Raw genomic sequence first — 12,494 nt, forward strand, 5'->3', positions numbered from 1 at the left:
GGGCTGTTGAGAGGATTCAGTGAGGACAAAAGAAAGCACTCAGTATAGTTCCTATGAGGTAGCAACAGTTTTCTTCCCAGGTATTATAATTTTGCCATCTTGCATCTCTGTGGGACAGGTAAGGTATTTTAGATGCTATAATACATGTTTAGGAAATAGCAAAAGCAGAAGTATTTCTAGTTTTTGATAAAATTTCTAAAATGTTTTAATAACTCATTAAAGGTAGTTTTCTGTCTTAATCCGTTATCCAGTTTGAGTCCAAACTCTCTAACTAAAGAATGTCCCAAAAAGTGCTGAAAAGCCCCTATGACTTTTTTAATAAATATCCCTAGGCTGTGAAACATTGGGAATTTTTTTCATATCTTTATTGAAGAGCATCTAAATGCAGTAATTAAATATGGTCTATTCAATGCATTCTCCATAGCTCTCTTTTCATTCATGTACTGTATCTGACCCATGACTGTCTATTTGTGGCTACATACATTGCACAGGATGGAGAACCTGAAATAGAAACAAAAGGACATAGTGGTTGAAGGCCACCAAGGTCACACATGGGATCATGACAGCGAAAGATGATAAGATCAAGGATGTAAGCAGGGCAATTAGTCATAGGAAGTAGGAGGAAGTAGCTGGCTATTGTGGAAGGAGAGAGGAAGCTGTAGATCAAGGAACATCAATAAACCTCAAGGTAAAGGTCTTATAAGAATTGTCTGCAGGGAAAACAAAGATTCCTATAATTTTTTAAAATTCACATCCCAAGAAGAAAAGCTTCATGAATTAGAGAACAAAGAAGAATATACTAAATTTTTCAGTGTTGTGTACTCTTTTTTCATAAATATTAATCCTATCTTTTGCGTTTCAATTACTTAATGCTTACCAGGTAATCATGGGTCTTAAGGTTTTATAAGTACATATTTCATAGGATCAAACACCTCATAGCACAGATCCCACAGGTCATGGATGCATACTTTAATCCGTCTTCATTTTTGAAGAATGCCTGACTTCCTCCTCAACATTTTTAGGATTGTACTTTTCTGAAAGAGATTTTCATTGGACAACAATTACTATTACTCAATTCTATATTCTGAGCTGATTAAAATTCATGGATATAGTGTTGGCTTTTATTTAATGTTTAACTGTGATACATATATCATTTTTATTCCTAATGTGTACACAAGTATAGTTTTATTTTTATTATTATTGAATTGACCAGTAAAGTCAGCAAATTGAATTACAAGCACTAGCTGTGGAAGATAATAATCATTTCAAGAAGGTCAGCCTTGCCAGCTCTGTGCTATCTTAGTTGCATAAAACTGCACGGCTAGATATATCAGTTTATTATGAAATTGATTGGTAGGCTGAAATGACCATCACTTTATTTTAAAATGGTCAAAATAGTTATTCAACTAAACTTATTCAGCAGCAAAATCAAAGTTATAAGCCAATAAGAGACTCAATCATCAGTTTCAATATTCAAATAATCAGTGTATTTTTGGCTTTAGCACTTAATCTTCTAAATTCAAGAGACTTGAAAATTTATAATGGACTCTATTGTGGCATTTAAATTAAATCTTTTCCTTTTTTTTTAGGTGGACCTTCTGGTCCCTACCAAAGTAACTGGCATCATTACACAAGGAGCTAAAGATTTTGGTCATGTACAGTTCGTAGGCTCCTACAAACTAGCTTACAGCAATGATGGAGAACACTGGACTGTATACCAGGATGAAAAGCAAAGAAAAGATAAGGTAAGTGATCTGAATGGTTTAGAACAGGCAGAAATGGAGTACCAAACTGAATTCAAGTTTGACTGAATGAACTACTTATACTTAAGTATTAAACATAATGGCCATATACAACTGAAAAATAATGTTAAATAAAAGTTTTAACATTTTCCATATTATCAGTTATCTAAGATCCAGCTAAGTAAAATTTGTTTATATTTTATAAACATAATAGAAGCTTGAATAATTTATCATAAAGTACATGTAAATAGTTACTGTTTGAATACTTGCCACTATTAATTTTACTTTTTTAAAAGGTTTTATGTATTTATTTGATTTTAGAAAGAGCACACATGCTCTGTCTTTATAAAGAGAGTTGGGTAAGGGTTAGACAGGGAGGTAGAGGGAGACAATCTCAGGCTGACGCCTCCATGACCATGGAGCCCAACACAGGGCTTGATCTCATGATCCTGATATCATGACCTGAGCTGAAACCAAGTCGGACACTCAGCCAGCTGTGTTACCCAGGAGCCCCTAATTTTGCTACTGAAAAACATTACTGATATTAGAAAAAAATGTTCCTTGGCAGAAAAATATTTCAAAAATTAACTAAAAGATGTTTTAATTATATATTTCCTTGATTATTTTGTCAATTGGGAATTTTAGAAATGGACAAATTTTAACTATTACACTGGTTTATCAAAATTAAAACAGGTTGGTTCTCTGCTCACTTTCCTTGATTCTGTTTTAATTCATAGGTTTGTTAAATTTTTTGACCTGTGTAACTATTTTAATATTATAGTAGTAGATATATATTATTGCACCGTACAGTTTTACACTATATTTGTCTGTTTTTTCCAAAAGTTCTTACCATTTTAAACATCTTTCCATAGTATCTCCTGGTCTGAATTTCTGTAGGGCCCTGGAAAATGGAAGTGCTCAGTCTCCATATCAATCACTAATTCATTCAGATGTTAAAGTGTAGCCTCAGTTGGGCCAATGAAATTGAAACTCATTAATCCCTTAGAGTGTTTGTGCAAAGAACTCTAACTTTCTAAAGACATAACAGAAACAAGTATCTTAGTTCCAAGATCTGGGGGGAAACTATAATATGTTAACTATTTCTGAGTTAATAATGACTTCTTCCATTTTATGTAGCCCTTTCATTCCCTTACTATTCTCATATTATTAACCAGTAGAAAATTGAGAATATCTTGCTTTTTAATTTTTTTTTAAGATTTTATTTATTATTTATTTGAGAGAGCAAGAAAGAGAACTTGAGTAGGAGAGAGGCAGAGGGAGAAGCAGACTCCCCACTGAGCAGGGAGCCCAACGTGGGACTCAATCCCAGGACCCTGAGACTACGACCTGAGCCGAAAGTGGACACTTAACTAACTGAGCCACACAAGCACCATAGGAGTATCTTTCTTTTTCAAATATTCAAGACAGAGAATTGATACATTTTCCAGCAGTACTGAGCCTGGAGTGGCTATTCCAGTTGGTCAACAGAATCTGAATTCAGTTCACATAAAATTCACTTTAGGGGAGACATGTATTTAGGTTTAGATTATAAAATCCATACTATTTACCTTTTAACATCTCAGAACACACCCATTTTGTATCTCAGGGTACATTCACTTAACATCTCAGAACACACACACACACACAACACACACACTTTATATTTTAACATCTCAGAAACTGTTGTATCTTACAATGTCACAATTAAACTGGGAGCATTTATTATTTTCTAGAAGAACCTAAAATAATGGCATGATTTCTAATCAATAGCATCTTAGACTGAATGAATATAGGGTTTTTTTGTAAAACCATCTTTAAATGTATTTGTGAGCTATAGACAAATACCTGCTGTGATTTATGACAAATAATTGTTTCAGCTACTACCTTTCACTTTGTTACAGTAGGCATTCTGATGCATAGGGAATGAAAATGTATTCCATAAAATGAAGCTTTTTAAACTCCATAAATTATATAGCTCTTGAAATTAATTTTAAGACAGATAAATATTCTCATCCATTATCCATGTGTTAATACTCACAAAGATGTCTGGATGGCTCAGTCAGTTGAGTGTCCATCTCTTAGTTTTGGCTCAGGTCATGATCTCAGGGTCATGGAACTGAGCCTACAAGGGGCTCCTTACTCAGTGGGGAGTCAACTTGAAATTCTCCCTCCCTCTCCCTCTGCCCTTCACCCCCCCAAAACAAATAAATAAATCTTTTATTTTTAAAAAAAGCATATCTGTAATCAGCAAGATCCTTATATAGATTGATTTAGGAAAGAAGTATAAAGAAAAATATGATTAAATTATTGTACTGATGAAATACTTTCTTTTTTAAGATTTTATGTATTTGACACAGAGAGAGAGATCACAGTAGGCAGAGAGGCAGGCAGAGGGGGAAGGGGAACCAGGCTCCCTGCCTTTTTTTTTTTTTTTTTTAAGATTTAGTTATTTATTTATTTGACAGAGATCACAAGTAGGCAGAGAGGCAGGCAGAGGTTGGGTGGGGGCAGCAGGCTCCCTGCTGAGCCAAGAGCCCGATGCAGAGCTCTATCCCAGGACCCTGGGATCATGACCCAAGCCAAAGGCAGAGGCTTAACCCACTGAGCCACCCAGGCCCCCTGATGAAATACTTTTTTGTCTCCATTTACATTGAGTGTGTGATTTCATGATTATATATGAATAACTTTTTAATTTTTCCCTTAATAATAGATGAGGCATTTGCATATTACTGCATTTTATTTCATTATCTTTGTTTGAAATGCATGTAAAATTTTTGTCAAGTTGACCAAGATTTTCTATATCCTTACTGATTTTCTATCTACTTATATTATCAATTATGGAGAAAGCAATGTGGAAATCTCTAACTATAATTGTGGTATTCCCGATTCCTTCTTGCAGTTATATCAGTGTTTACTTGATGTATTTTGAAGCTCTTCTAAAGGATCCATGATCAGTTAAGGCCATAACTTCCACTTGATCAGATAGCTCCTTTGTGATTAGAAAATGACCATCTTTATCCCTAGAAATATTTTTTGATCTGAAAACTGCTTTGCTGGTATAAGTAGAAGTACTTCAGCTTTCTTTTGATTATTGCTATGTTGGTATGTGTTTTTTTCATCCTTTTACTTTTAGCCCATTTGTACCTTATATTTGAAATACATTTCTTAAAAAAAAAAAAAAGAAAGAAAGAAATACATTTCTTCTATACAGCATATAGTTGGGTCTCGTTTTTTTCCAATCCTGCTATCTCTGCTTTTTAATCAGAGCATTTAAACCATTTATATTTAATGTGAATATTGCTTATAATTGGCTTTAAATCTGTCATCTTTCTGTTTATTTTCCTACTTGTTTCATCTTTTCCATTTTTTTTTTCTATTTTTCTGTCTTCTTTTGGATTAATAGAATTTTTTTAATGATTCCAGTCAGGGTTTTTTTGTTGTTGACTTATTTGCTATAACTTTTTTTTATTATTATTGCAGTGATTTCTGTAGGATTTGTAGCATATATTTAAACTTACTCATCTACCTTCAAATTAATGCAGAGCCCCAGAAATCTACCTCTAGAAGCACAAAATAGATCTTAGCTATAAATCCATGTACTTAGGAACCACATTTATTATAACACTTGATTTTGACATTCCCCAAGTAAGTGTTACCATAAAGAAAGAAATAAGCTCCCACTAGGCAAGTTGGTCAACCATGAGAGTAAATTGATACCCAGTGAAAAGGATGTAGGCCAGAATTCTTATGTGAGACAATAAATCAGTGTCATCTGTCCAATATAAAAATGTCTGAAGAACTAAACCATTTTAATATTATAAATATGACAATCAGCTAAACCTAAACCATGTAACTGGTAGTTGTAAAATTAAATTTAACCAGTTTGTTTATGGTATTACAACTAATTCACTATGATGAAGAAAAGCCTTAGATAAGTTTACTATTTATTACTGAAGAAAACAACAAACTCCAATAAACTGTACATAAGAATACAGCAATTACTAGTACAATAAAGAAATACTTTATGTATAAGAAGGAAGAGCAAAAGTTCTTTGAACATTTGGAAATATAGCATATATATAGACCCATCATAATATACACGTATATATATCCAAATAATTGTTGTACTTTGTTATTGTTACTATTTTTACTAGGTATTTTACCTCTAATTTTATATATTCTTCATAGGTGTGCTCTTCTTCTTTATAGAAGCGCTCCACAACTGAGCAATTAACTTTTCTGAATAAGCCATTTCCTATTGATTCCTAAAATTATTTGTGTCTTGTTCTCCATGGTTACTTTCCATAAGGGAAAAAGCCTTCAGTCTTTACAAATGCAAATTCAACTACAAACTTTCAGCCACACAAGTATTATAAATGCACTGAATGTTTTGGCACAAAGCGTGTGCTTGTGAAATGTTTTATGTATGTACATTTCAAAAGGAAATATTTACAAACAAAATTTTCTGATTCCTTTTTTGTGTCTTTCCATTTTTATTGACTGCTTGCTCTAATAGATTTTTGAGGTGTAGGTATAGAAGTCTGCTGTAGATCCAGAAACAAGATTACCTCAGAAAAACCATTTCAAAATAATAGCAATTTTCTAGGTTTACCATAAGTGGTATAAATGAAATACTAAAAATGTATGAATGCTGAATTTTTTAAAAATGTATGAATGCCCTTTTTGTTTCTCATTAGTCATAACTGAATAAGCCTCAGGAAAGCAACACCAAGGAAAAAGTATAAATGTACATTGGAGTGTGTCTAAATGTATGTGTCAGTATATACGTATGTGTGTATATGTGTGCGTGTGTGTGTGTGTTAATACCTAAAGTCAATTAAAGAAAAATACATTCCTGTTCTCTTCATTGAAATGTCAGTTTCTCATTATCTTCGCAGAGTCTTTACAAGAATTCCAGTTTACTGTAGCATTTTATTTTTTGACAAAACTCCACATTCTATCTTTCATGATGGAGCATGTGATGATACCATCACAATCTCCACATTCTTATTTTTTTCTTTCTTGTCTATAATATTTTCTAATGTTTAACTGACTTATATTTCTCTACTCCATGGATTCAGATACGTTTTTTATTTGAAAGTCAAATGTTCCTTTGCTCTCATGAAAGTGACATTTGTTTTATACTCCTGGAGCTGTTTTTTACTGCAGTTAGCAGGAAAATTGCAAAATTTGACAGACGCTTCCAGTATTTAATTTTTAAGGCTATAAGCCAAAGTAAAACAATAATAAATTTCAGGAAAGGTTCTTATGTGGAAAAATTAGAAATGAAAATGGATTTTCTCATCCAATATATTAGTCATAATGTCATGGTGTTTAAATAAACCTGAATTCACACCATGGGGGCTTTCTGCTTTGGGGAATAAAAAGAAGCTGGTAATATTCTGCCTCCCTCCCTGAAATTGTCCAGGTTTTTTAAAAGCATAAACCAAAAATTTGCAGCTTCACCTTGGATTTTCTTTTTTTTTTTAAGATTTTATTTATTTGACATAAATAAATGTCATAAATAAATGATAGATTGCAAGTAGGCAGAGAGGCAGGCAGAGAGAGAGGGAGAAGCAGGCTCCCTGCTGAGCAGAGAGCCAGATAGGGCTCGATCCCAGGACCCTGAGATCATGACCTGAGCCGAAGGCAGAGGCTTAACCCAGGCGCCCCCACCGTGGATTTTCTATAAAAGAAAATCCAAAATTATGTTTCCAGTAAGATTTTATTGGGTCCTTAAAGATGCCACATATTCATCAAGAATGATCCTGCCACATCTTGGTGAACTCTAATTCAATGGTTACCAAAATTGCCTGATCCTGACACTCATGGGGGCGCTTGTTAAAAAATACACATTTCTGGGCCCTGCCTCTGACTCTCAGAGAGATGAGCTGGGAATCTAAATGTTTACAGAGGCTCCAGCTAATTTGAATAAATGTTTACAGAAGCCCTAGCTAATTTGAATAATGAGCACGTGTGGGAAAGATGACTCTAACTGGCACCAAATTTAAGTTTTTGAAACTGATCGTAGTTTTGTATTTTTCTAGTCAGAACGGAACGTATTGTGTGGTAATTCTTTAGGACTGGCTGGCCTCTAATTTGTCAGTGGTACAAGTCAGTATGAATCTATGTCTCCAATGTAAGTTTAGATTTTCATATTTGCCAGTTGTCTCATGAATACCAACAAGTAAACACGTATTAGCTTTAAACAAATTTTAAATTTAAATAATAAATTTAAGCAGTTAGGAACACAGATTAGGGAGAAAAGCATCTAGAAGGATGAGACATTTATATTCATTCAATTACATATTATTCTGGAGGCAGTTATTGTCTACTGTGCTGGATGTACTGGGGGAAACCTGATATGACAGTGGGTCAAAGAAATCCCAGCCTAATAAGGAACTTGAGAATGGTAGAAAAACTTTGATTCAGTCAGCTCATTTTGAAGACTCAAAATACAACCTACCAAGTGTATTATTTGATAAAATAGCTGTAGGAAATAAGTAGCACAAGCTTAGAATTATCTAAGAAAAATAATAATAATATTAAATTATGCTCATTTCATAAAAATCTATGATTCTGCAATAGGGAAAAAAAAAAGAGTTCCTGGTTCTTCTCTACTTCCTTTCCTTTCTCAATGTCGATGTGGGGGAAAAAAAAAAAAAGGCAGCAACGTCACCAGTCCTTATTAGCAAAGCCTTCATAATCTGCATTGGAGGATATATTCAAATTAATCCGTAATTATAGATGCTGCAGGGTATCCTTTCGTTCCTGCTGAAGCTGGCACTGTGAGTAGCTGAAATTAAAATTTGAATATTCAGAGCCTCAGAAGTCCAGCTCTTCTGTGAGGCAGAGGTCAGATGAGATGTCAGTTCAGTAATAAAAGCCATGCTGCTCTTCTGAAATTTGAGCTGGATGTGAAATTTGGAACCTGTGGAATCCCCTGGGAGGTAAAATAAATGGAATCCCCAGTGGCATTCAGTGAGGATTGTAGCAGGAGGAAGTGAAAGGGGATGAATGAGTCTTTCAAGAAGGAGTAGCCACAGGTTTCTGAGCTGCAGAATCAAGGACAGTCTCCCAATCTTACAAGGAGACCATTAGTCTCATCCACTCAGTCTTGTTACTATTTTCAAATAAGGCAAAAGGGAAAGAAAAGATGCTGTTTTTCTGAAATTGGTTTCCAACATCTAATTGACTCTATACAAAGCATTCAGATTCAAAAACAGCAAATGAGTCGTGCCCCTACGTGCCAGGGATTTATATGTAGTCACTGTAGGGTACTTACGTAGGTATTTGGTGAGTGACTTAATTGGAACTAAGTTAAGGAAACAATTATACAGTTTCAGCGTTGTCTAAAAATAAGGTTGGTGTTATTTAAATAAACACCATCTGGTATCAACTGTTATTTAGAATTTTATCTGCTTTCCTCCTTGTCATAATTCAATATTATGGGACCGGGCTGGGATATGTGTTGGTATAAAGAATACACAATCACCTGTATTCGCATAGATGTCGATGTTATTAGATTTTCAGACTCAGGCCACCTCCTGAGACTGTTTCTGTTTTGGTGCAATGTAAAGTTCAATGATGGGCTCACCATTTTTAATTTTAAATTATATTAAAAAGCCCTCCCCAAGAGTTGATAGAGATAATAGTTAATGTCATGATTCCACTTTTAATGCAAAACAAAAAAATGCATAGAACTAAGAAATTAAGAGAAAAAAAATGCAGTCTTTGGGGCTGATGTGCTCTAGACTGAATGAAAATTGGTAACAAGCTGAAATAAAATACTTAGTAAAAATATGTAAATAAAACATTCAACTAAATAAATATACCAACTAAAAAGTTCAAGGAATTCCTGTTATACCTTATGGACCTTTTATAATTCATGCTTTTGACAAAAATAGAATGGAGTCCCTGTAAATTTTACTAAGGCCTCTGACCAAGAAGGCTATATCTCAAGAACTAACCTCGTATAGAAGAATTGATTTATCAAAGTGAAAGTCATTTGCAGACTTAGATCTGCTGGAATGGGAAAGAACAACCCCACTGATAACGTTTAAATTCAGAAAGCAGCTTATTTCACCAGTGGGAAGTGCGGTAGCCATTGTTAAGGAGCACAGAGAACAACACGACGTGGACTCAGCAATCAGAATCAGTTGTGAGATGGGGACTGGGGGTCAGAAACAAGGCAGAAGACTGGATGCAAGTCCAGATGCAAATAGACAAGGGCAGAGGTCAGCTACAGGGAGGACTGTATTTCCATTTCCATGTTTAACATGAACTCCAAGTGTCCTGCCTACCCAAAGTTGTTTGTTCCTGAATAGAGAGTAAATGGTTTACAAGGAGGAAAGGAAGGGAGGACCAGGAAATGGGGCTTATGGGGTGGAAGTGAACAGGAAGAGGGTTACTAACTTAAATAATTACAATGATAGAATCCAGTAACTAGCTAAATGCTGGAGAAAAAAGATAAACTGGAATGATAGACTTGCCACAGGAACACTTAGAAGCTATTGATCTTAAGGAGCTCATTAAGAAGTCACTCAGTTTGTTTGGAGACAGCAAGAAAAAGCTGGTTGTCTTTCTTCAAGAATCAATTTTGAAGTTGCAAAAAAGGAAATTCTTTATACGTTATTTCACATTCCATAATATTAAAGACACGCAGTGAAAATAGATGGTTCATTTTGACCATTGAAGCCATTACATTTCTTGGAGGGCATTTGGATTTTTAATCTGCTTCATTTAAAAGGAAAAACAAAAGCAGAGTGCTGGTCTAAGGACATATACTGTGAGGTAGTATGGAAAAACAAGCAAAGCATTAGACACAAAATCCATAAAACTCACCAGTTTGGGGGTGGGTTGGGAGCAAGGGGGAAGAAAAACATCCCTGCTGCTATGACTCCTATTTAGTGACAGATAATATCCCAGTGCAGATGCTATGAAACATCATTCTAGGTAAGACAGAAGCGTAAGGTGTTAAATAACAAAAAATCAACCAAGTGAATATGAAGATCTAATTGGCTTTATTAAATGACTGATGGATAGGCGGCACCCCTTCTAACAAGTGGAGGGGGCTCAGAGAGTTGTACAAAATGGAAGGCTTTTATAGAGGGAGGGTGGGGCAAGAACATGAGTAGCATGAAAGAATTGCGGCAGGCAAGGCTGCTTCCCCTTAGGAGTCAAAGCAAAGGGTCTGTTTTATCATGCAAGATTACTTCATCTTCCTCCGGAAGTGGGGGGTCGTGGAGAGAGCCCAGTGGTAGACACATTGGCGCCCATCAGAAAATTCCTGACTGACCAGTGAAGACTGCATTTCTGGGGGAGGTTGAAATTACACTAGATTAACTAAGAATCCCCAGTGTAGACTTGACCTAACTGATGCCATTTGGGGCCTGTGGGTTTATTTTTAACAAGGAAGACAAAGCAAACAATGCAGGGAGATGCAGTGAGAGATAAGCATATATATATTTTTTTCTTTGTGTTAATTATCTTCCATCCTAAAAACTCAAGTTCTTTGTTTCCAGAAAATTGGATAAGCTACCTTAAAATTTGAAACCATATAATTTTTCCAGTTAACAGATGTTTCTGCATGAATGAAAGTGTGAAAAACATAATATGTTATAGAACATGATATTAAAGTAAAATGTCCATTAAAAATAATTTTTTATTATTGCATATTATTATTACATTTATGGCCTTATTTTTCCCAATGCTCAAAGGCCAAAAAACTTTAACGTCTTAATTTTTGCATCTTAATCCAACATCACTCATCAGAAATTAATAAAAATATCCCCAGTGAAAATTATGAACCTCTCATGTTTATGTTTATGTTTGACTTACATATTATTAGACAAAATTGTATAATGACAGTATTCCTCAAAGGAAAGGAATTACTCATTCTGTTATTTAGGTCATGCTTGTATTTTGACTATGAGGGACCATCAAGTGTTAGCCCAACTTTGACCCTAAGTATCAATTAGAAAGGTTAACACACCAAAAATACTGATTAGTGACAGGTCCCCAATAGAATGGTCAAGGCTAAAAAAGTTTAATAAATTGTTTAAAATTCAGGTGTGTTATCACTCATTAAAAGGTAGTGATGAACCTGATTGAAACACGAGAGCTTAGCTGAGAAGAATTTTGAATATTTTTATTGGAAGAAATAGAGTCCTATTTAATGTGAATCTAATAGTTATCATTCCCATTATGAAAACTGATGTAGGAAAGACGTTAGGGTTCAAAGCCAATGGCCAAGAAAGAATTCTTAAGATACATTTGATGCAAAAATGTGATTTTATTGAAGCATGGAGACAGGACCCAAGGGCTGAAAGAGGTCATGAGGGGTCATGAGGAGTGGCCCATTATATACTTTTAAGTTGGGAGGGGGTTAGGCATAGCATAGGTCTCAAAGAAATTTGGAAGCAAGGTTTCCAGGATCTTCAGGGGGCTAGCTATTGTTGGGAAAGGGTCATTTCTTACCATCTAATTAAACCGAGCCATAAGACTCTTCCCATATATATGGGTGGGTCATATGCGTGACAGATGATTGCTAACATGTATCTTGGATGGTTTAGAGATAAAGGAAATTTATAAAGTAATTTTTATATATTAAGGTAGGCTTACTGGATGGGGAGCAGAGGGGGCAGTTCGGGTTAGGATTGCCTTTCGCCCCTACCAAAGTGTCAACATCAAGGCAGTTGAGTCCCTAGAGGAATGTCACTCTGCCTGTTTCAGGGCCTTGTCAGTGGGCTG

At 34.9% G+C, this 12,494-nt stretch overlaps 1 protein-coding gene across 1 annotated transcript in view; it reads left to right on the forward strand.

Moving 5' to 3' along the window:
- Nucleotides 1–12,494, forward strand: part of EDIL3 (EGF like repeats and discoidin domains 3) — a 296,232-nt gene that overhangs the window by 270,697 nt on the left and 13,041 nt on the right. Inside the window, exon 10 of the mRNA XM_032851188.1 lies at nucleotides 1,590–1,745. Within this exon, the coding sequence (XP_032707079.1) occupies nucleotides 1,590–1,745 (156 nt within the window). The remainder of the gene's footprint in view (nucleotides 1–1,589; nucleotides 1,746–12,494) is intronic.

The sequence above is a fragment of the Lontra canadensis genome, unplaced genomic scaffold (genome assembly GCF_010015895.1).
Source record: "Lontra canadensis isolate GAN:19392208 unplaced genomic scaffold, GSC_riverotter_1.0 scaffold4, whole genome shotgun sequence".
Classification (NCBI taxonomy): Eukaryota; Metazoa; Chordata; class Mammalia; order Carnivora; family Mustelidae; genus Lontra; species Lontra canadensis.